The 23,800-nt window shown below is 47.0% G+C and overlaps 1 protein-coding gene across 2 annotated transcripts in view; it reads left to right on the forward strand.

The window, feature by feature from the left end:
• The window catches only part of ANAPC7 (anaphase promoting complex subunit 7), a 588,909-nt gene that overhangs the window by 218,220 nt on the left and 346,889 nt on the right, over positions 1–23,800 (forward strand). For both annotated transcript variants that reach the window (XM_069619555.1, XM_069619554.1), the window contains exon 4: positions 21,492–21,603. In XM_069619555.1, coding sequence (XP_069475656.1) covers positions 21,492–21,603 — 112 coding nt within the window. The remainder of the gene's footprint in view (positions 1–21,491; positions 21,604–23,800) is intronic.

Consider the following 23,800-nt stretch of genomic DNA (forward strand, 5'->3'; position numbering starts at 1 on the left):
TGAGGTGAAACTACACACCCTAGATGTGCGTAGGGCGGTCCTCTACTATGTAAATAAAACAAGACCGCTAAGGAAAACAGATCAACTGTTTGTCTCCGTAGCTACAGGCAGAGAGGGGGATCGCGTCTCTAAAGGTGCCATCTCGAAGTGGATTATTAACTGTATCCAGCTGTGTTACTCACTCTCTGAAAATACTCTGCCTTTTACGCCAAGGGCCCACTCTACTAGAGGCATTGGGGCCACTCTGGCTTTCATTGCACATGTTCCCCTTGACACCATTTGCAAAGCAGCTACTTGGAGCTCTATTCACACTTTTACTCAGCATTACTGCATTGACACCCATTCCAAGGCAGATACACAAGTGGTTCTAAGACACTTATTTGCTCATGACCCTTCTCACATCCCACCTCCTTCTTCTGGGACTGCTCGCTAATCTATGCACAGCATGTGATCTAAGCAGATTCCACAAGCCTCAGAAGGGATACATTACTCACCGTAATCGTATTTCTGATGCTTGTATCTGCTTAGATTCACATGCGACCCACCCTTCCTCCCCTCCGAGAGAAGGCGCATGATTGCTTGTAGTCTTACTTTTCTGTCTATCTGCTTGGATTATCTGTACTCGCGCTACTCCTCATGCTACCTCATGTCAGAAAAAATACAATCTGAGGATCCTAGACGCGTGAGGGATCTTGGGTACAGTGGACGTCACACTAGGGATAGTATTACTGGCACGTCCTGTGTCGACGCCCATTTTCGAGTTTCGAAAAACAAACTGTAATACTCCGCAGCTTCCACTAGATGTCGGCCTATGCACAGCATGTGAATCTAAGCAGATACAAGCATCAGAAATACGATTACGGTGAGTAATGTATCATATATATATATATATATATATATATATATATATATATATATATTTCTGAGGCTTGTGGAATCTGCTTAGATCACATGCTGTTTATAGGCCGACATCTAATGGAAGCTGTGGAGTATTACAGTTTGTTTTTCGAACTCAAAAAGGGGCGTCGAACTAGGGCGTGCCAGTAATACTATCCCTAGTGTGACGTCCACTGTACCCATGATCCCTCACGCGTGTAGGACCCTTGTGGTGGTTTTTTCCGCCATACTTGTCGGAAGCATATCGCGGAATTCCCTTGGCTTAGCCATCTATCAACATAATTACCAAATTTCCCCGTTTTCTCCAACCCTACGCCGAAGATCGACGTCTGTGAATCGAGACTGAGGAAAACAGCTGTCGTGTAGTCGGCCTGGGCCTCGGAAGGCCTCTGGCCTTGGCCCTGTTGAAGTAGGGAGAGTGGGGGGGTGGCCACACACCCACACATACCTGCCCGCTGCCAATTAGTAACATATGGAGAGTACTCCCTTTAAATTCTGCCCAAAGTGTAACCATAAGTTTCCCTGGGTAGACAAACACAATACGTGTAACTTGTCTCCCACAAGACCATCCCGAGGCTAATTGTAGAGCTTGTAAACTCTTCAAGGCCAAGACACTCAAGGACCGCTCGACGAAGCGCTGGGCCCACTACGCCAGGCAGCTAGAGGCCATGGACGCCGTGGGTTCCTTCAGCGATGCTGCCTTATCGGACGGTGAGGGCACAGGGGTGACGTCAAGGACCCACGCGTAAGCCCCCGACCTCGGAGGACTGACCGGCGGTTCAGTTATGGAGACGACACCCGCCAGCAAGAGCGCAACACACACCTCTTCCACCAAACACACTAACCCCAGCCGAGATTCGACACGTATGTCGAGCGATCGGCAAAAGAAGGCATTGAGCGAGCGGTCTGCTGATTTGGTGTCCTCTGGGCATTCCAGGTCACGTTCGCCTCACGACACACAGCAACCGTCCACGGTTGCAAAAGGTGCCACATTACCAAAAGTCATTGAGGCCACATCGTCAGAAGACGAATCCGACCTCTTCCCCCAAGTAGCACGTTCGACGTCTACTTCTGTAGTACGTTCGACGTCTGCTTCTGAGATTCAACGTCCCTCTTCCAAGACTCAAAATTCTCATGACACCACCTCCGAATCTCGACGCCAAGCGATTCAGAAAACCCTAAAGGTTCAGCAAAACATTCCTCTAGTCATGGGAGAGGGGAAAACAACATAAAAAAACCTCAGAACATCAGGTTCAGAAGGGAAAAGAAAAAGAAAAATCCAAGGTCCCTAACCCTGCCACCAAGGAAAAGACTGTTCCTCCCACTCCCCAGGATATGGGCATGGATGAGAAACCACAGCAAGAAAGGGTCATTCCCAGTTCCAAGCAATGGACCTCAGAGGACATTGATAGGGTAATGAGGAGGATGTCCTTTTTTGTAGACTTCTACGAAAAGGACCCTAATTATTTCCATAGCTATCAAAGTACACCATCTACCTCTGCCCCTTCGGGATCCAAAGACCCTCAACCCCTTACTAAGAGGCTCTGTTCTGAGACTCCAGTTCAGGGTTTGGTTTCAGACCCTTCTATAATTCAGCCTTACCAGCCATATGGTGAGGAGGCAGAAATACAGATGCTGGAAGACCAGACGGGTTGATTACTATGGGGATGATGAGGGCCAGGAAGAGGAAGATGAGGTGGAAGCCTACTTGACTCCCCTATTCTGAAGGATCCCCTAGTGAATGACTCACCGGTTAATGACCATTACCGAATGAGGTACTAGCTAAAGCTGCAGCCCATTTTAGATGGACACACAGGGTGTCCAAGAAGATGGAGATTTTGCAGAAGAAATCCTAGTGGACAGGAAATCCATTGCCCAAGCTATCCCCATATTTAAATCAATCCAGCGCAGAATTGATCCTTCTCTGGTAACCCCTAATCTTACTCGGGCAGTTAATCCATGAGTAGAAAAACTATTTAGGGCCGCTCCCTCCGATCCCTTAAACATAAGGGGTCAGTTAAAGCCCGACTCATTGGTAGTAACAACCACCAGAAAGAGGGCGGGCACACCACTAGCTTCTTCAGAAGCTCCCCCTGACAAAGAGAGCAAGAAAATATATGCTCTGGGAAGGAAGGTGGCATCCAAGTCAGCATATCAGGCACGTATTGCCAACACCACCACTCTGCTAGCAAGCTACTATTGCCACCAATGGGAACAAGTAGCTGTCCTAATAGCCTCTGCACCTGAACCACTAAAGGGCCAGTTGGCCCAAATTGCATCAGACGGAAGATCTGTGTCTGGATGCATCCTTAAGGCAAACTTCGATGCAGCAAATAATGCAGGGAGATTAACAGCAGAAGGCACAGTAATAAAACGCCATGCTTGGCTAAGACAATACAGGTACAAGCCTGAGACCCAAGCCACCCTCATAGACATGCCGGTATAGCCGAACGTCCTGTTTGTGAAAGCAGTGGAGGAAGCACTTAAGAAGACTAAGGACAAATACGAGACCTTAAAATCCCTCGGCCGACTGACAAGCCCTCAGGTCAAAGGGGAAATAATAATTTTCGTCGCTTTCGCGGCCAAAGCTCCCTGAGGGGTTCCAACTACTATCAGAACCAAGGAACGTCATGGGGCAGCAATCGCTCCCAGGCAACTCAGGGTTTCACCAGAAGTCAGCGCAGGGGCCGCACTAGGGCTAGAGACAGCCCCGCTAGAGGTGGTACGCCACCCAATAAACAGTGACGTTCCGCTCCGGGTCCCTTCCCGTGCATCCCCAGTAGAGGGGCGCATTTCCACCTTCACCCACGCATGGGAAGGGATCACTTCGGACGGATGGGTGCTGTCCGCAAGATACTGTATAGAGCTACTAGAACACCCCCGCAACCATCCTCCAAGACAGAAAGTACACTCCTTGGAGCACCAAAGAATCCTCCTCGAGGAGATCGCCATTCTTCTTGCAAAGGACGCAATAGATAATAGTATGTCAAGCCACAAAAATTCTGCATGATAACACTGCAGGAGGTAATCCCCCTACTAAAAAAGGGGGATTACATGGCAACATTGGATATGAAAGATGCCTATTTTCATATTTCCATGTTCCCAGCGCACAGAAGGTTCTTGCGTTTCAAGATAGACGGCCAGTACTACCAGTTCAAGGTGCTGCCCTTCGGAATAGCCTTGGCTCCAAGGGTATTCACTAAGGTACTGGCGGTGGTGGCGGCACACCTACGCAGGGAGGCAATCCCGGTGCACCCTTACCTGCACGACTGGCTCATCACAGGGGAAACCCCCATAATTTGCAGATTTAACATTCAAAGAACAATCGACGACCTGTTCCAATTGGCCTTCTCAATCAACAAGAAAAAATCAAGCCTGGTGCCAAGCAACTCAAAACAGTTCCTAGGAGCTGTCCTAAATACCCAAGAGGGTTGGCCTTTCCATCAGAGGAAAGAATTCGAAATCTGTTGCTGCAAATTCCTCAATATCAGTCTGGTCACCAAATAAGGGTACGCAAAGCTATGCGTTTGCTAGGCATGATGGCATCTTGCGTTCACCTGGTTCCCCACGTGCGCCTGCGCATGCGGCCCATGCAGGAATGGTTGGCCAAACAGTGGTCTCAAGCAAGTGGTCAGTGGGACGATCTAGTGGTCGTTTCGCCAACACTAGTACAGAGTCTTCGCTGGTGGACAAGAGAGAATCTTAAAAAGGGGAAACGCTTTTACGATCCAGAGATGCAAGCCGTCGTCACAACAGACGCCTCCCTTACAGGGTGGGGAGCTCACTACCTTCACCACACAGCTTAGTGTCTCTGGTCTCACACAGTGGCTCAGAACCACATCAATCTGCTAGAACTTCTGTCAGTCTTCAGAGTGCTTTGGGCCTTCGAACCCCACCTATACAACCTGTCAGAGCAGATCCTAACAGACAGCACGAAGGCAATGTTTTACCTAAACAAACAAGGGGGCACTCTTTCGTCAAATCTTTCCAAGCTTGCCCAGAAAATTTGGAAATGGGCACTCAGACGGAAGATTTACCTGTCCTCCCAACATGTTGCAGGGGAATCTCAATTCACTAGCAGACGCTCTGAGCAGATATCCCCACCCAGAGGAACACGAGTGGCGACTACACGAAGAAGTCGTAGAAGATCTCTTCTCTCAGTGGGTTTTCCCCACTATAGACCTATTCGCCACAGGCGAAAACCGACAATGCCCAGACTTCGCATTCAGGTTCTCCCAGCCAGGCTCTAAGCGGAACGCTCTATGGATGAATTGGTCAGGGATGTTTGCCTATGCTTTTCCACCAACCCCTCTGATGAGGAAGGTGGTCAACACGATACACAGGTAATCGCTGACGCTCATCCTAGTTGCTCCTATGTGGGCGAGATAACCATGGTTTCCACACCTATGCAAACTGGCGGTGTGCGACCCCATCAGACTCCCGTGCTGGTACAACCTACTCTCCCAGCACGAAGGACAAACGGTGCATCCTCAACCCAACTCGATGAACTTGGCAGCATGGCTCCTGAAATCATAGTTCAGCTATCTCAATTTACCCCAGAGATGTATGGATATCTTAAGAGTCAAGAAAACCTAACACAAGGCACTGTTACCTTGATAAGTGGAAAAGATGTATTATTTGGTGCCAGAATAAACAAATCAAACCAATTGATTGTACTCCTTCCAATATTGTCCCCTATATGCTCCACCTACTGGATGCAGGGTTAGTATTTAATTCACTCAAGGTACACCTGGCGGCGCTGTCGGCCTACACCACCTCCCATAAGAAGGTGCCATGGTGGAAAGTCCAGTGGTCAAAGCCTTTATGGAAGGGGTAAAGAGACTCCACCCTCCAATTTCTAACCCACCACCAGGTTGGGACCTTAATGTGGTGCTTGCTAAACTCATGGGACCTCCCTTAGAACCCATGCATAAAGCTAGTCTCAAACACATGATGTATAAAACTGCCTTCTTAGTAGCCATTCCATCCATAAGAAGGGTCAGTGAAATTCAAGCACTCAGTGCAGGATCCTCTCTTTACTGTTCATAAGGATAAACTGGTTTTACGCACTCACCCTACGTTTTCACCTAAGTTCATTTCAGAATTCCATGTTAACCAGTCAATTGAGCTACCGGCCTTCTTCCAAGAACCCAAGAGCTCTGCTGAGGTGAAACTCCACACACTAGATGTGAGGAGAGCGCTCCTCTACTACGTAGACAAGACCAGACCGCTTAGAAAGACAGATGAACTGTTAGTCTCCATAGCTCTAGGCAGAGAAGGCGATCGCATCTCTAAAGGTGCCATCTCTAAATGGATAGTCGGATGTATCCAACTGTGCTACTCCCTTTCAGATAAAACGCTGCCTTTTACGCCAAGGGCCCACTCTACAAGAGGTACTGGGGCCACTCTGGCTTTCATTGCAAATGTCCCCCTTGACACCATTTGCAAAGCAGCTACTTGGAGTTCTATTCACACTTTTACTCAGCACTACTGCATTGACACTCATTCCAAGACAGATACTCAAGTGGGACAAGCGGTTCTAAGACATTTGTTCGCTCATGACCCTTCTCGCATCCCACCTCCTTCTAACACTGCTCGCTAATCTATGCACAGCATGTGATCTTAGCAGATTCCACAAGCCACAGAAGAGATACGTTACTCACCGTAATAGTATTTCTGATGTTTGTATCTGCTTAGATTCACATGCGCCTGCCCTTCCTCCCCTCTGAGAGAAGGCGCGTGGATGCTTGTAGTCTTATCTATCTTATGTGCTTGGATACTCTGTACTCGCGCTACTCCTCATGCTACCTCATGTCCGAAAAAATACAATCTGAGGGTCCTACATGCGTGAGGGACATGGGTACAGTGGACGTCACACTACGGATAGTATTACTGGTACGCCCTAGTTCGACGCCCCTTTTCGAGTTTCAAAAAACAAACTGTAATACTCCGCAGCTTCCACTAGATTTTGGCCTATGCTGCACAGCATGTGAATCTAAGCAGATACAAACATCAGAAATACGATTACGGTGAGTAATGTATCATATATATATATATATATATATATATTTTGAAGACGGATTGATCAGCTTCGAGTGCAGGGTACGAACCTCTCTACCAGTGCTCTTTTTTTTTTTTTTTTTTTTTTTTTTTTGTTTTTTAAAGTTTTTTTCTAACTTTAATTTTTATTGCCATTTTTCAGTTGTTTACATCAAACCACAACTCTTCATGAAATTGACAACTGTTAAAAATACCTCCTCTCAGTAAAGTCTATTAGCTTTGGTTACAATATGCGTTGACAGCTTCTTCTCACCATAGTCCCAAGTTTAAAGTCGCTCAGTGGATACCGACTGTCCCATTGGGCCCCCCCGTCCTGCTGTAAACCACTCTCACCCTGTTGTTGCCTCACGTCCTATTGGGTTTGGCTCATCTCCATTTCCATGAAGACCCCACCACGACTGCGTCCCCTCCATTCAACAACTGACCCCACTCCTCATGGAATTGTCCCAACCTATCCTTCACTATGGCCGTCAGCTTTTCCACGGTTACCATCCCCTGAAGTTTCCTTTCCCAATCCGATCTTGTTGGTGGAAGAGTGAGCTTGCACCAACATTTGTGCTACCGTGACTCCGGATGCTGTCAGCATTGTCTCTATGGGTCTTTGCAGTCTGGGCTCCAACCTGAAAGCGGGATGGAGTCCCAAGAGTATCTGGACGGGGTCCATTTCCAAGGTTACACTAGAAACAACCTTGATCCAGCTCAGAACCTCCGCCCAAAACACTTTGATTCTCGGATAGCCCCACCGCATGTTTGAGAAGGACCCTACTTGGCTGCACCGTCTAGGGCAATTAGGGGAGGTCTGGGTGAACATCTCCGTATGACATCCTTGAAGGAGCTTAGTTATGTTCCATTGTGGAGGTGAACAGGTTCCTGTAGAAAGCTTATATATCCGGTCCCATGAGAGGGCGCTAGAGAGCCATCCAAGATGGCAGCTCACTAGAGGGCTCCGCACCGATCCCGAGAAAGATCCTGGCAAAATAGCTTCATACACCCCCAAATACCCCTCCATCGGTCACGATATCGTGTCCCAAGGCCCAAGCGTCTGGCAGGTACCAGTTTCAACGCCATCCGCCAACATCCTGGTCAACGCGGCGTTGGCGGGAGAAAGGCCGCCACAGCGCTGCACTACGGCAACGCGGTGATCGATCCTCCGGCAACATCCTCACCCAAGTGACCGCCCCCGGTCCCAACCAAAGTGCAGGCCGCGGAGCAAAGAGACCAGCGCCCGGGCCCCCTGGAGGAGGTGCCGGCGGCGGGCCGGAGATCCGCGGCCCCGGGCATAGCGGAGGCGGCTGAGAACCTGCCCGGCCTACCTGCGACACCGGGCCTCCAGTTGGGGGTCGGGCTGGGCACCGCTGTTCGCCTCCGGCTCACAGGGCCCTCCAGACACAGCTGAAGCGGAGAGGGAAGGAGCCCGGACACACCGCCGGTGCCAGGTAGGAGAAACGCTGCCCCGACCTCGTTCACCCCGCCCCGGTTCTCCGGTCCGGCCTGCGGGCTCCCGGGTGGCTGGCGGACGGGCCCAGCCCAGCCCCTCCGACCCCGTAGGGGAGAGATTCGCTGGAGCCTGTGACGATCCACAAGCTTCCAACTCCTCAAAATCCCAATGGCCCCAGCCCCACCTCCAGCGAATGTCCCGCTAACATCGTAGATTGCTGTCAGACAACCCGTGCGGTGAGCAGGCGAGAGGCCCACGTGGCTACTCCACCCCTCTGGCCCGGCTGAGGAAGAACATTAAAGCCCTCGGCGTGCTACGAACTCTCCAGCTCCTCAAACCCAAACTGCCCCGGTCCCCATTATCGCCAAACGCTCCGCCAACAGTACCCTGATCACGGCCAAGCAAACAAAGGGCACAGCACAGAGCGAAGATTCACCGATTGGGCCCGTACCACTGCCCAAACACCCTCGGCTGCCGGGGCGGCCCCCTGGCCTACCCGACAGAGGAACAGCCTGCAATTCCTGCACATTCACAAAAGTAGCAGGGGTGGGGGGGAAGTGGACTCTAATATTGGCGATGACAAGCCTCACCAACAGCTGCGATAACTCCACAAAGGCTCCAGCTACCAGCCCGACAGCGGCAGCCACAAGGAAAGCTCCTGTTGTTATTCTGAGACCCAACAGCGGGGCCCGACAACCACTGCCCCACATAAATATCACTCAAGCCGCCCACTCAATCTTCCGCCGGAATCAGAACGCATAAGACCAGTAGCACCCCCAGGACAGCCGAGTGTGGCCTCTACAACCAGAGGCGTAACTCCAAACAGCACACGCTCATTCAAGCTGAGAGCCACGCCGCCGCACCTGGACCAACCCAGCAAAGTAAAGAAACCACACCAGCATGGGAAAAACGGACAAATCGCAGCGAAAATTAATGTTCGAAACCGGGGCCATAGCCAAAACTCCCAAGCAGACGAATCGAGAAATAGCGCCAACACCAAGCATGGAACAGGAAACCGAATCAACACCCCCAATCTCTCGACATACGAGAAATACTGCTCGAACTCAAAACAGGCATAGGCAACCTAGATGCCAAAATCGACACCCTCTCATCCAAAGTGGACCAAATTCAACACCGCCTTGATAAACACGGCGAATGGCTGGGCACCGTAGAACAGAGGGTCTCCGATCTTGAAGACCACGCCACATCCCTGTCCTCCAAAGTGACATCACTAGAGCGCCAAGTAAAAGAAATCGTCGCCAAAAACTAAAACTTAGAAGGGCGCAGCCGGCGCAACAACATTAGGCTGGTAGGGATCAGAGAGCAACAAAATCCTGCGAAAATGGAAGACTTTGGGGAACAACTATGCAAAGAAATCTTCGGAGCATATATCCGGTCCCATTCTTCCTCTCCAATTTTGCGTTCCGCTAAGTCTCCAGGTGAAACTTGAAATTTCTGCCTCCCCCGGCCCCCAAGTCTGCCATATTTATGGCCTTATAAAGTCGTGACGCCATCCCTTTCCTATCTGGGGCCGAGCTCAGGGTTAACACAAAGGGTGCAAGCTCCCTTGCTAGTAACTCCTTCCATTTGGGGTCCATGAGGATCCCTTTCAGTCTCAGGTAGTCAAAGACCAGGATCTTCACCGACGGCATGGCGGCCTGAAGCTCCTCTATGTACTTGAGAGGCCCTGGTGAAAGAACTGACCCCCCCCCCCCCCCCCATCTGACCATTGCTGTGCAAATTTAGTGTTGCCCATCCAGGCCTGTTTGAGGGCCCCAGACCGAGATTAGAGAGAAGGGCCATGTGGACTGGGCTGCAGTCACTCTCCCTTTCCACCATGACGTCCATAGCGCTCCGAGGGTCAGGTGGGTCTTCAGATTGAGAGGGATTTTTATTTTTTTTATTTTTTTATTTTAAACTTCTTTTTATTCGTTTTCGAACAAAGAGAATAACACCCATTTTTCCAAAGTGACCCTCAGCTGAGAGGCCCGGTAGTATCCCTGGAAGTCAGGGAAACGGAAGCCTCCCTCATTCCTGGGGAGAGTCAGGGTGGATCTTTTAATTCTCGCTTTTTTGTTAACCCATATAAACTTGGAAACTGCTGCTTTCGGGTCTGTAAAGAATCCCTCTGGGAGCACTACTGCAAGTGCTATGAAGTGGTAAAGAAGGGGGGGGGTAGGACATTCATTTTTATAGAGGTCATTCAACCATACCACGAAAGGACCGACGGGTCCCACCGATTCAGATCTGCCTTGATGCTGTCTAGTATGGGGGTAAAATGAAATTAAAATAGGTTAACCAGGTCCTTGGTCGGGTGTACCCCCAGGTATTTGATACTATTCCCCTCTACTTTCATCCCACAAATCCTCGTCCCTGAGTCTAGGCTCGACTGACCTTTGCTCACCGGCATCACTGTGGATATTTCTGCTTTGATTTTCAGGCCTGTTCCGAAGCGGGAGATCAGAGCGTCTAGTTCAGGCAGGGAGGAGTGTATCTCGGACAGGTAGACTAGATTGTCATCTGCAAAGATAGATAGTTTGGAATCTGTTCCCTCTCGAGTGATCCCTTTTGATCTTTGGGTTCGATCAAATGGAGATGGCCAGTGGCTCCATGCCCAAGGTGTACAGCAATGGGGAAAGTGGGCAGCCCTGGTGGGTACCTCCGAGGAGTCAGAAGGATTCTGTCAATATCCCATTGACTAGTATGCAGGCTGAGGGTGCTTCATTGTGGGCTGTCATCCAGTTTCCGAAGTGCGGGCTGAATACCATTTTCCACATAGTGCATTAGGTCTAGGGTTTTCCTGATGTTATCCGTATCTTGCCTGCACTTAATAATGCCCACTTGGTCCCCATGGATAAGAGCCATTAAGAACCCTTCTATTATGTTCCCCAACAATTTTGCTAGGATTTTGACATCTACGTTTAAAAGGAATATCTGCCTATACGAAGAACATAGACCTGGTTTAGTTCCGGTCTTCTTTGGGGAGAACCACTGTAATTGCTCCCATCATTGATTCCGGAAGGGGTCCGCCTGCTAGGACTGTTAAACTCTCACTAGATACGAAGATAAGGTGGATCGATATTGTTTATAGAATCTGACAGAGAAACCGCCACTTCCCGGGGTTGATGCCGCCTTCATCCCCATAATCGTTCTCACCACCTCTTCCTCATCGATCTGGTCTTCTAGGGTTACTGCTGATTCCCTTGTGAGCCATGGGATGGGCAGTTGGTTCAAGAACTAATTTATGCATGAGCCATCTCCATGGTATTCCGAGGCGTATAGGGTCTTGAAGAAAGCTCTGAACCATTTCCCAATTCCCTCTGTGTCGTACATCCTTTGGGGCCCACCAGACTCAATACTGTTCACCAATCTACTCTTCCATTCTTCCCGTAGCTTCCAGGCTAGGATTTTCTGCTTTGTCGCCTTTTTCGTGATATTTCTGTTTAAGAAACAGCAATTTTTCTTCCCGTGTCCTGTGCCAGTAGCGTTTTCAGTTAGGTCCTGTGTCACCTCCGGGTGTTGGCGAGAGCCATCCCTCAAAGCGCCTCTCAGTCCCGCTATCTTGTCCCTCAGTTCCGGCTCTAGTCGGGCCCATTCCTTCTTCTTGCGAGAGCCCAGTCTTATTAGTTCCCCACATATGGTGGTTTTGAACCCATCCCAGAGAGTCTGGACTCCAACTTCCTCATTGTTGTTGTGGACAAATGAGTCCTTGATTTTCGGAGAGTAGTCTGCGCTATTTCTTTGTCTTTCAGGAGGGAGTCGTTGAACATCCACCTGCCCCTTGGTTTCCCCGCCGCCCAGTTCCCCAGCACCACTTTCACCTGGTTGTGGTCTGACCACGGGACCGTTTCGATCTCCGAACTCTGAATTGGGCCTTTGAGAGTGAGATCCACCAAGACCAGCCTCGAGTAGGTGTTATGGAAAGGAGAGTAATATGTGAATTAACTAGTCCGAGCCTCTGAGTCCATCAGGGAGTCGGATAGCCCCAGCTCTTCATTCACCCCCCTAAATCTCAGACTTTTTCTCTGCCCTGGTCACTTCTGTCGATCCGGAGCGATCCCGAATGGGGTTGAGAACCATATGAAAGTCTTCCCCCAACCACCAGGGGACCCTCAACGAAGGCTTTTAGCTTGTCCTTTTAGACCTTCCCAAAACTGTACCTGTCCCATGTTTGGGCAGTAAACCGAACCCAGTGTCAGAAGACTCGCCGAGAGCTGGCCCTTCAAAAACAAGTATCTCCCCTCCACGTCAACCATCCGAGCCGCCACCTCAAAGTTGAAGCAGTTAAAAAGTGAGATCACCACTCCTTTAAAAAAAAAAAAATGTTTTCGCTGAGGCTCAAACACTTTTCCTGCCCCTCATGGTCCGTTCCTCCCCGATACCCATTGGGGAGTTGGCCCCTCTAACATTGAGGGAGCCGATCGTTCTGTCAGTACCCATATCCTCTTCCTTGTGTATCTTCTAGCTGGGTTTGGCGAGTCCGGTCACTGCTCAACAGAGACAATGCATTGTAACGGTACCCCACATCTATAACGCCTCATTAACTCCACCTCAGTGCTTGTAAGTCCCAGTAGTTAGTCACTTGAACCATGCCATTGTCCTCCTCCTCCCCCCCCTTAGCCCTGCCGTCCAATGCGTCCATGCTTGATCTACTGACACCTTGACCTCTGACTAGAACCATTACCGTGTTGACCGCACTTCAACGTAGAAATAAGTCTTGACCGCTAGGAACATCTCGATTACTACTATGAACTTGACGACCACCTGCATCCCCCAAAAAAAGAAACTGCCCCCTGTGTTTTCAGACATACCGCTCCACCCCCGCAACAGTCTCCTCTTCCACCCCCTATTGGTGAAAGATTGCGCCTCCACCCTACCATTCTGGTCTCAACCACAACCACCAACCCCACCAGGCTTCGCTTGGATGCAAAAAGACTGAAAAAGGATAAGTAAGGATGGTTCTTCCGTGACATTCAGGAGGATCCTTTCGGGGGATTGTTGAGCTTCTGGAACTTCTGTGATCCTGGCATGCGTCTCTTGTTGGAATGCTTCATGCACCATTGCTCTTCCCTGGGGAGATTCTGTCGACGGGCCTTTTATCCTGAGAGTCCACCAATTCTTCCGTGGCTCGTTGTATTTCGTCTTCCATGATCAGATGGTACTTAAACCGGTCTTTCTCGAATGAGATGGAGAAAGGGAACCCCCACCTGTAGCAAACTCTTCTCGTTCAGCCATTTGGTCAGTGGGCTGCACAGCCTGCGCCTCGCCAAGGTATAGGAGGACAGGTCCTGGAAGAGTGTGATCCTTGCCTCTTCCTGGGTCACCGTCCCTTTCTGTCGTGCTTTGTCCAGAATTCTGTTTTTTCATAATTCTTTTTTTGGGATTGTGGTGAACGCGAGCACTGATCTCGGGACTCTGGCGCCACCACCGGCCCTGTGGGCTCTGTCTATTCTGGGCTTGTCTATTGAGTCATCCTCAAATAGGGCATTTGCCACTTCGTGTATTGCCCTCTTGATGTCACTCTTTCACTTCTCTTTCCGGAATCCCAAAAAAGCATAGGTTGTTTCTCCTCTCCCTGTTTTTCGAAGTCATCCATCTTCAAGGTGATTTCCGACTCTCCTTTCCAGTTCGGCAATTCTCATGTCCATCTGGGTTTCCAGAACATCCAAGGAAGACTGGTTATTCTCTACTTGTTGCAACCTGTCATCCATGCTGTCCACTTGCAGGTTCAACTTGTCCAGTTTACCCCTATGTCCACTCTCATGCCCCTAATTTCTTCCATCAGGGAAGCTATGTATTTCTTAGTGGACATTTGGTTGCTGGAGTCCATGTTTTTCTCGTGGGTCTGGGGTGTGACACAAGTATTGAAATTGGTGTAGGGCTGCTCTCTAGTCCATTTATACCCAGGTGCTCACTGTTCCTCTGCGGGTGATGCAGGGGGCACGGGGGGTCAGGCGGTAGCGAGCCCTCCAACAGCTTTTCCTGCCTAGATTCCTTGTAAGTTGCGTAGCCCCACACTCTCTGCGGCCAACTCCCACCCCCTTTGTCATGACCCCCGGGGGGGGGGACCAGCCAGTGGCTGTGGGTCTTTAGTTCTGGCCGTTGTCCTTCTAGTAGGAAGTAGCAAGAAAAATGAGTCGGAGCTACCTCTCCTTTCAAGCGCTAGAGTCTAGTGGGAAACATTAGATCACACTAGGTGAACACTCAAAATGTAAGAAAAACAAAATGTATTCTGATTAAGAAATACTGACATAAAAACAGAACAGGCACTTGAAAAGACAGTCTGGTGTGCAAAGAATTGTACATGAGGTGCTGTTCAAAACATCTAAAAACAATATGAACAGGATAAAAATAAGTGTGTGTTGCCATAATAGTTGCCTGTACTCTAGATAAGAAAAACATGCTAACATACCGCTAGTTAGTGATTTGGCGCTCTCGGGTTGTGGACGTTGGTCCCTAATGTAAAGCGCCAGGTGACCAAAATAATGCACCAAAAGAACCTGCAATAGTCAGGTGAAGGAAGTTAATCATAGATGTCAATGTTGGCTAGCTCATCTATGTAAATAAATAGATGAACGTTGTACCTGGTTCTCAGCAATGATTGGGAAAACTCAGGATGATCCGCAAAGCAGGTTGGCAGCGGTAAATTGTCTGGTCTGATGGGGAGGACAACTGATGGCCTCAGTTTCATTGGAGACCGGAGTGGAGAAAACTCTGCAGCCCTGATTTTGCAGATCATATGACCGCCCTCCCAGATATCGCGTATTCTAAATATGCCCTTTCTGATCCAACTTTGCCAGCATAAAGTCCTATTCGCTATTTGTAGCCCTGCATTATGCCATAGAGATGCATCGTAGTGTATCCAGATGTTTTCCCCTCCATTTGTCATAACATTTTGTAAGGCCTCTCTAGTTGTAAACATAGCGGGTAATCTCACCGTAGAATTTGGCATCTTGGACATAAGAGTACATATCACATGGAGCATAAGGCGAGAATTGTTCACTCTCAATCTGCCAGTAAGGGACATATTTGCTAACTTCGTAAAAATAGTATGTTGATTTTTTTTAATTTAATTTTTTATTTTTAGAACAAACCCAGTGCAATAAGTGATTCGTTTGGGGTACCCAAATCCTCCTTCCTTCACAGAGCGTGTTAAAACGTGCCTAGGAATCTTGGGTCTGTTACCCCCCCTCCCCCCCCAAAGAAACTCCTGAAGGACCTTATTGATACTACCAATAGCTTTCTTGGTGAATTTCAGGGGGACAGATTGGATAATGTAAAGCACTTTCGGTAAAAGAACCATTTTTATGCCATTAATTGTTGTCCACAGCCCCAGTGTTAAGCGACCCCATTTCAATATATATCTCCGGATTTTCTCTAAAATTTTAGAAATATTATATTCTGCCATCTTTTTCAGGTCACGGACCATGTAAATTCCTAAATACTTCATTGCTCGTGTCTCCCATTGACAATTCAAGGAACCTTTAACATTCCTACGTTGTCCAACATCCAGAGGGAAAACCACGGTCTTTTCCCAGTTTATCTTGTGGCCAGATAATGATCCCACTTCCTTGAACATACATTGAAGCTTCTCGCACCCTTCTAGCGGGTTTGACGAGATAATAGTCATGTCATCCGCATAACACAAGATTTTAACTTCACTTTCCCCAAATTTGAGCCCATGAAGACTCTGCTCTTGTTTTATATATGCAATCAACGGTTCCAGTGCTAAGTTAAACAGGTATGGTGATAACGGGCAGCCCTGTCTGGTACCTCTGGACAGAAGGAATGGGGAGGACATAACGCAGTTGACCCAGACTCTGGCACTAATAGATGAGTTCAGTGTTTTGATAACCCTTAAGTGTCCCCAAAACCCATTTTCCTAAGTGTGTGGTCCAAAAAGGCCCAATTGACCCTATCGAAAGCCTTTTCCGCATCCATAAAATTGTGTTCAGAACCTTTTCCTTCGGTAGTGCCATTATGTCTATTAGTGTCCTTACATGGTCATAGATCTACCACGCATAAAGCCAACCTGGCAACGACTGATCAAATCACCAATGCACTTATCAAGCCGATTAGGCATTTTCTAGTAAATAATTTAAGGTCAACATTTAATAATGATATCGATCTGTAGTTTTCAAATTTTTTAGTCTTTGCCTGCCTTCGGGATCACCACAACGCAAGCCTCTTTCATTGTGGGACATACAGTCCCATCAGACATGAAACCATTGTATAGTGTACATAAGAATGGCGCCAATACTTGAGACAGAGCCCGGTAAGACTCAACCGGAAGACCATCTAATCCTGGTGATTCCTGTCAATATTTTTTCCCCCGTGATGGGACCATCAACAGTCGTGGCTTGGTCGTCAGACAACCTTGGTAGAGTAATTGTATCAAAAAATCTATCCATATTTTCAAATGTTGGGAATTGGTCTTCCCTATATAGAGATTCGTAGAATCTCCTGAATCTCTCGCATATCTCACCTTTCTTAACTTTATATTCCCCACCTTCACCCTCTATTTTCTGGACAAAGGATTTATCAACTAGACCACGTAGCCTATTTGCTAACTGTTAAGGATTTCAATCAGGCGACACGCACACCTTGGTCTCGGCCTAGTATGTAGCACCTAACTGAAGAGCTTTCCTCCTTATTTATGTGGATTCAATATTGGGATGATACACCACTCGTATCACGCTCCCTTTTCAAATGCCCTGGGTCACAATGGACCATGAACCAGGCTGGTTGGTCAAATGCAATATTTATTTATTTAAAATTCTAAAGAAATCACACACTTTGTAATATGGGGCAGCAATCACCAATGGGGTGATGCTAACAATGAGAATGTGAGCAATGCAGTTTGTCTTTTTGGTGGAGCATATACACAGCACAACAGGGTAGGAGCACTTTTGATTTAGGACAGATAGCACCCAGGTTAGAATTTCCCCCTGCAATGTTCCCTCAAACCCCCAATGATCGATTGAGTGGATACAAAGAGCCACAGGTACTCAGGAATTAGAAACTGAAAACGGAATTTAAATCATACTTTCCCTCCCCAAATAAGAGAAAACGGATTTTAAACCCCTCGCTATGTAGTGAAATGGCACTCAGAAATGGATAACTCAATAATGAATGTATGTTAAGACCTTGAAGCAATTACGATTCATTACTGAAGCAACAATGCAGAGATACCAACAATCGCAAAGAATGGATTACCAAAAGCATACAGTTCAGAAAGGAGTGGAAAGTTTAAAACAAAACATTATCCTTCATGGTCATTAAGGTGTTCCCAGACCTCCTTGTTGTGAGATTGGGGCCAGGTCATATTCTTGATGCTTTTCATTGAGCGAGGACTGCCGGAGTAGTCTGTATCGTGTGTTCTGTTAACATTGGCTTGTAGAGCGCAATGTCACCCGAGGGTATCCTGGCACTGAGTTGGGAGGAGCTTTCGTAGAGGGTTAACAAGAATGTATTCAAATGGAACACATCAGGTAAAGGAAGGTCTTCAAAGCTTTCCAAAATGTGGCTGCATTGTGCTTGCTGACCGTGTTTGGGGTTCTCTTCGGTTGCATCTTCCATTTAATGATTTCTGAGGTGCTGTAAACGTCGCTGAGGGAGAGGTTCTTCATTGTTGGAATCCTGAGTTCCAGCATGTTGGCATAGCTAGAAAACGATGAATCGGATCATGGAAAATTCAAACCACTGATTAGCCGGATCCAAGCCAGACTCTGAAATTGGGTCCTGCACCCCTGACCCAGGGATCTGATCTGCCACGCTCAATGAGAACTATTGTCCCCAACAGTCCTCACTCACTTAAAGTTGTTTGTTTGTTAATTTGGAGTTTGAGGGACAGGGGGTAAATAACTGTTTTGAGCCAACTGTGTCCCTGTAAATCTATAGAGGTTTAAGGTCCACTATTGCTTGTACCGAGTCTAACCTTTAGAACCCAAGTCTGTGTATCATGTCTGCCATCTCCCTTGATGAATAGAATATGCAGCTTCCGCTTACCTACCCAGGAAAACTAACTTGAATATAATGTGAACATATTTCACCAACTCTAGGACTTTCACTGCATTGAGCCCTTTATTCCCTAAAGGAGAACTGTTTGTACTATAGCAAAGTATCATAAAAGTAATATACTTGTGTTACATTACTTGGACATTGTAGAGCTTCTGCTGGTGTACCTTTTTTAAACCCTGTAAGGCATAAGTAATATTTTAATTTCTTTTGCTCCCACTTTAGGTTATTGTTGGTGTGTTTGAACTGTGAGTTATAAAGTGGGGGGTGTGTTCCAGTGGGCAACACCAAACTGTAGGTCTTATGACAAGTACGATGATGCCGAATTACTACACCATGTTCTAATGGTTTGACGATAAGGTGGATGTTTTACCTCCAGCAAAAAAAAGGTGGATGTAAATCTGCCACCTTACTGCCAAACCTAAGCAAATTTACTGTACAACATTACCGTTTGCAGGAAAATCCACCGAAACCCCCCCTGGAGTCACATGGACTCCAAATATGCTGCCAAACATTTTAGGAGGCCTTGTTCTTTCTGTATGTGTCAATATTGCTTTACTTATCTTTTAGCATTGTGTACTTAATTACCATGTTCATGAATTATGGACGTATTTTTGTGATTGTCAAGCACCAAATCCCTCATCTTCGATGTCTGTGTACCTGTTTCTGTGTTACCTGGCAAGAATAAAGAATTATGAGTTACACCTTTTGCATGGCCACTGTTGCCCTTCGAATCCTCTGACCTAGTCCAGGATCCTTGGCCTTACTCCATCCACATGGGTCATTGCCTGCAGACTCTCTATTTTTGGTTGTATCACATACCAGTGTTGACACAGGAAACTTTGACAAGCTCCCCTTTCATATAAGCGTGAGGCCTTCCTTTCATTTGTAGTCCTTTTGAATTGCACATAGCACAAGCTGCTTTCTTAACTTCACCTTGTGTTTACACATTTTGGGTCCCTTTGCCAACAAAAAGTAATTGTCTGTTTCCTATTTCTAAAATATACTTTTATCAGTGCAAGTTGGTGTGTGTGCAGAAAATGGTATGAATAACATCAACTCAGTCAGCAGGAAATGCATTTGTATAGCCCTACATGTAGAAAATCTGAGTGCCTGTTGTAAACAGGCTACCAGTTTCTGCTAAATGAAGGAATTTTTGTTTTCCTTTTTCAAAGAAGGACAACCTTTGGAAGGAGTCACCATAAATGGATGTGAAGATGTTTAGCAACACTTAACACTTTAAAGATTGGTCTCAAAATATTGGTGGTCAATGACTATAATACTCAGTTGTGAGACTTCAGTTAGCCCAGGATCTGCCTTGCAGAGATTCAGAAAGGCAATCTGACGAATCAAGGGAATTTGCCACTTCTCATGGGGGAGTCCCTTCTTGTGAGGCTAGGGAGGGGCCGAGCTCTCCAATACCCTCCTTGGGGGTAGCAGCAAGTGGGAGCTCACCTTAAGAGTCTCTCCTTTTTGGGACAAGGACTCCCATTCCTGTGTGGAACTACTTGTAGTGGCAACACCTATGGCATACATGAGATGTTCTCAAACCCAGGAAATCTCTTTACAAACTGAGACAGAGAAACTCTACAGGATACCATTATTTTGATGAATAAGCTGATGTCACTTTAAATAGAATTTACCAATCCACTGAGAAAAATATGTCTTAAAACTTAACATCAAGTAATGTAGAGATAGGGAGAGAGAAAGGAAAGCAGACGTCGTGACGGGAAGGCCCAGAGAGACACAACACCTGCAGGAAGCTGAGAGCCAGCGAGTTTCAAACTCACTCGAGCAGAATGAGTGGAACGCCAAGGCTGCGGTGTAGCTGCAATGAGAGAATTCCGTAGGGCAGGAGCCCGAACACCAATGGTGGTGGACCAGTGGTCCAAGTATTGTTACCAGAACTATTGTAGAGTGGGAGCCAGAAGCAGTCCGGTCTCACGTTCCAGGACCGGAACACGGAGGCGAAAAGCCAACGGAGAACAGGGAACCATGAGAAAACCTCTATCCGCGAAGGTTAGAATGTCAGCGGTGGATAACTGACAGGTACCCGACTCCAGAAGACATTCTCTAATGAAGAGGAAGGTAACTGGGAGTGCGGGATTTGCCGGTGGCCTCAAGGAGGGGATCCTTATGTTATGGATCCAATTAGTCTCCGAATCAATTCGAAAGCACCATTTATCTTACAACAAGTCAAGAGAAATAGTGAAAAGCAAAGAGGGGAGAGCATTGAGAAAGCCAATATTGTGAGGGAGGAAATGGTGATTTCGCTACCCTGGCAAAAGAATCTGAAATAAACACAAAGAGTGATAGCTTGAAAGCTCAAACCATACCCTGGTAAAAGGGAAGTGATTCTAAATCGAACACAGAATGTGATAATTTTAGAATCCAAATCCTAGCTAAGAAACTGCTACAAGTTGTGCCACAGATACAAGGTGAGAAAGACCCACCTGGAGTGAACCATTCTCCAGTGAGGCAGAAACAACCCTTCAACCAGGAATATAAACAAGTGTATAGCGAAAGATACAGTGAAGGAAGTGAAATATGTGATGTCTACAAAGGCGGTCCCAAGAGGGAAAAGAGACTGCCTGAGCCGTTGGAAAAATTACAGAGGCTGATTAAGAAAATAACAAGATATTTGAAAATCATATATTAAAGGACAGAATGATACTACCAGTTTCTAAGGGGAAGAGCATCATTCCCCAAGCCTAAGTTAGTTTAAATAGTGGTAGGGTCAGTTAGGATAGTTTTGACAGAGGACCTATTTATTTCTGGACTTCTGCGACCGACTGACGAGCACCTTTAGTGAGTTTGTTAGGTAGGGAACTCCCATAGTGATATGGAAAGTTGGGCATTAAAACTCTTTAATAAATTATCCCCATAATGTCATAAATATCCCACTTCTGTCGCTGCTACACATTTTAATATTTCATCTGTAATAGCCTTCTGAGTGCTGTACACTGAGTGACATGTTTTATGGTGTCCATGAATCAAATATGACTTATTGCTATCCTACTGCAGCCAGTTCCACATTCTGTTAGAAGATAATCTTAAAGATCTCTGTTTTGTATTGTAGATTAACATGATGTTGGCAAATTTGTACAAGAAAGCAGGCCAGGAACGATCTTCAGTTACCAGTTACAAGGAAGTGCTGAGACAATGCCCGCTGGCCCTTGATGCCATACTAGGTACCTATTTGAAGCCATTCATTGTGTACATGCGCAACATCGGAAAAGAAACCTTGTCCATTGCCTTCCTAGTTTCAGTATGTTTCTACTGTAGATTCTGAAATGTGTTGGGGTGCTTAACATATTCCTATAAGGACCTAAAGTCTGCTCTGTCAGCTCTTTAGTGAAATCTCTTTGAGATGCAGATGGAGCTAATGTGCAGCCTCATTCCGCATACTTATTTTTCCAACTACTTCATCCCCCTGTTCTGCTGTCTCGTGACCCCTGAGAATACACTTTGCATGCAGATGTATTAACTAATTCACAATTGATTATTTTATTATTTTCATTTTGTGAGTAATTGACTTCCATGAGCAAAACAAAAGCATAGTTAATAGTAGTGTAAGAAGCCATGTAGAATTCTTCTACCTTCTATTTTCCATCCAACCAACAGTCAGATCAGTGACCTCCCAGTCTGGGAAAAGGGTGTGGTGGGATTGATATGGAAGAAGATGGTCCAGATGGTCCAGGAAAGGGAAGATTAAGAAAACATGACTTTCATTCTCTGGGAGCCTTATTTTGAGTAGTGCAATCTGTAAAATTCTTTGACTTCTGGCTACTGTCTTTGGAGGGTTTTTTGGTGTGCTTTTTACTGTATTTGAAAGTCACTTAAATGAAGTACGGTAACCTGAGCGGCTGAGTGAAGTAGACACATCCACAAATTCTGTTGTGTTCGGATGGGAGCAGAGATGTAGCATTAGAGTAACATCTGGTCATTCCAAGGTTCGGCAAGCCTGGAGAGAAATAGAATAATTTCACATTGATGTTACTTCGAGTGTTGCTCTTCAAAAAGAAAAAAATTCCAACCCCTTTTCAGTCAGTTCATTTTGATTGTAGTGCCCCGGCAACTTTTTAAAATACATTTTTTATTGAAGAGCTGATGTGCAAGCCTACATTACAGCAATATTCCATAACGGTGTATAGCAACCAGTGCAACAAAGAACCCGAAAAATCAGTGTTGCAAGATCCCATCTTGCCTAGTTAATACATTTTGGTCAACGTGACCTGTGATCAACAGTTCCTGATGTATCGTAGGAGTAAAAGTGTGAAGAGTCTGGGGGGCTGACTACAGTGAGATTCTTTCAGCGAGGTAGTTGGGGACGGGGAGGGGAGACCCTGGATAGTTTTATAGATGAGTAGCTGCAAAAAGATCAATTTCTAATGTATTGTGTCCTCCCACGTATTCCTCATTTTATGATAATTATCCTTCCAGCTTCAACTGCTTCGGAAATGTATTTTTGAAATGGGGCGCTGTGTGCCGTCTCGTTGAGTTGATGTCCCGTGAGGGCCTCTGTTTGACTGTCGATGTCCTCATCAGTCATAAGTAGGGCACGCAGCGCCCGTTGGCTACAGTTCAGTTTTTCCGAGCTAACGCTTCGAAGAATTACGGCGCGCTTCGGTTCTTCTGTGAAATTTCTTGGTTGTTATTTTTGTTTAGAAAATGTCTTCCCCGTCGGGTCTATCAACGCCTAAGACTGGCTTCAAGAAGTGTCAAGTCTGTGGATCGAAAGAGGTCGATCAAGGACCCCCACCCCCACAGCATATGTCTGTGGTTTCTTGGTATCGGTCACCGTACCTCCGACTGTGGCTCCTGTCAGGCGATGACCGAAAAGGCTATCAGGGAGCGTAAAGTTAAATTGGCGGTGGGGAGGTTGCCTTCGAAGTCCCCTACGAGTTCAAAAAGAAAGACTGAGTTGAAGGGTCCTTCTCGACGTAACAAATCTGAACGGTCTCGTTTTCGTCTGCGTCATAGGTCACCTTCGACTTCCAGTGATTCCTCGGCTGAGGTAATAAAGTGTTTGACTAAATCAGAATCCCCAGCAAAATTGGATGCGTATCGTAATGAAATTCTCAAAATCTTAGGAAATGCGGCCTCAACGCCCCCCCCCCCCAAACTCCCACACTCTCGAAGGACAAGCAGAAAGCCCATGCTCCTGTCGGTCTGCAAAAAGATGACAAAGGGAAGTTGAAAAAATCTTCGAAACCGAGCCGTAAGCCGGTTCTGCATCGAGAAAAGTCAGGAATCCAGTCGATCGAGGGTTCCTTTGAAGAAGCATAAGAAGTCGACAACGTTGAAGCCTTCGGTGACACTTTCTGCATCGGAGCCGTCCACACTAGTATTGACTTCGAAGTCCTTGTTGACGACTACTTTGAGATT

Source organism: Ambystoma mexicanum, chromosome 10 (genome assembly GCF_040938575.1).
Source record: "Ambystoma mexicanum isolate Mex_15411 chromosome 10, UKY_AmexF1_1, whole genome shotgun sequence".
NCBI lineage: Eukaryota > Metazoa > Chordata > Amphibia > Caudata > Ambystomatidae > Ambystoma > Ambystoma mexicanum.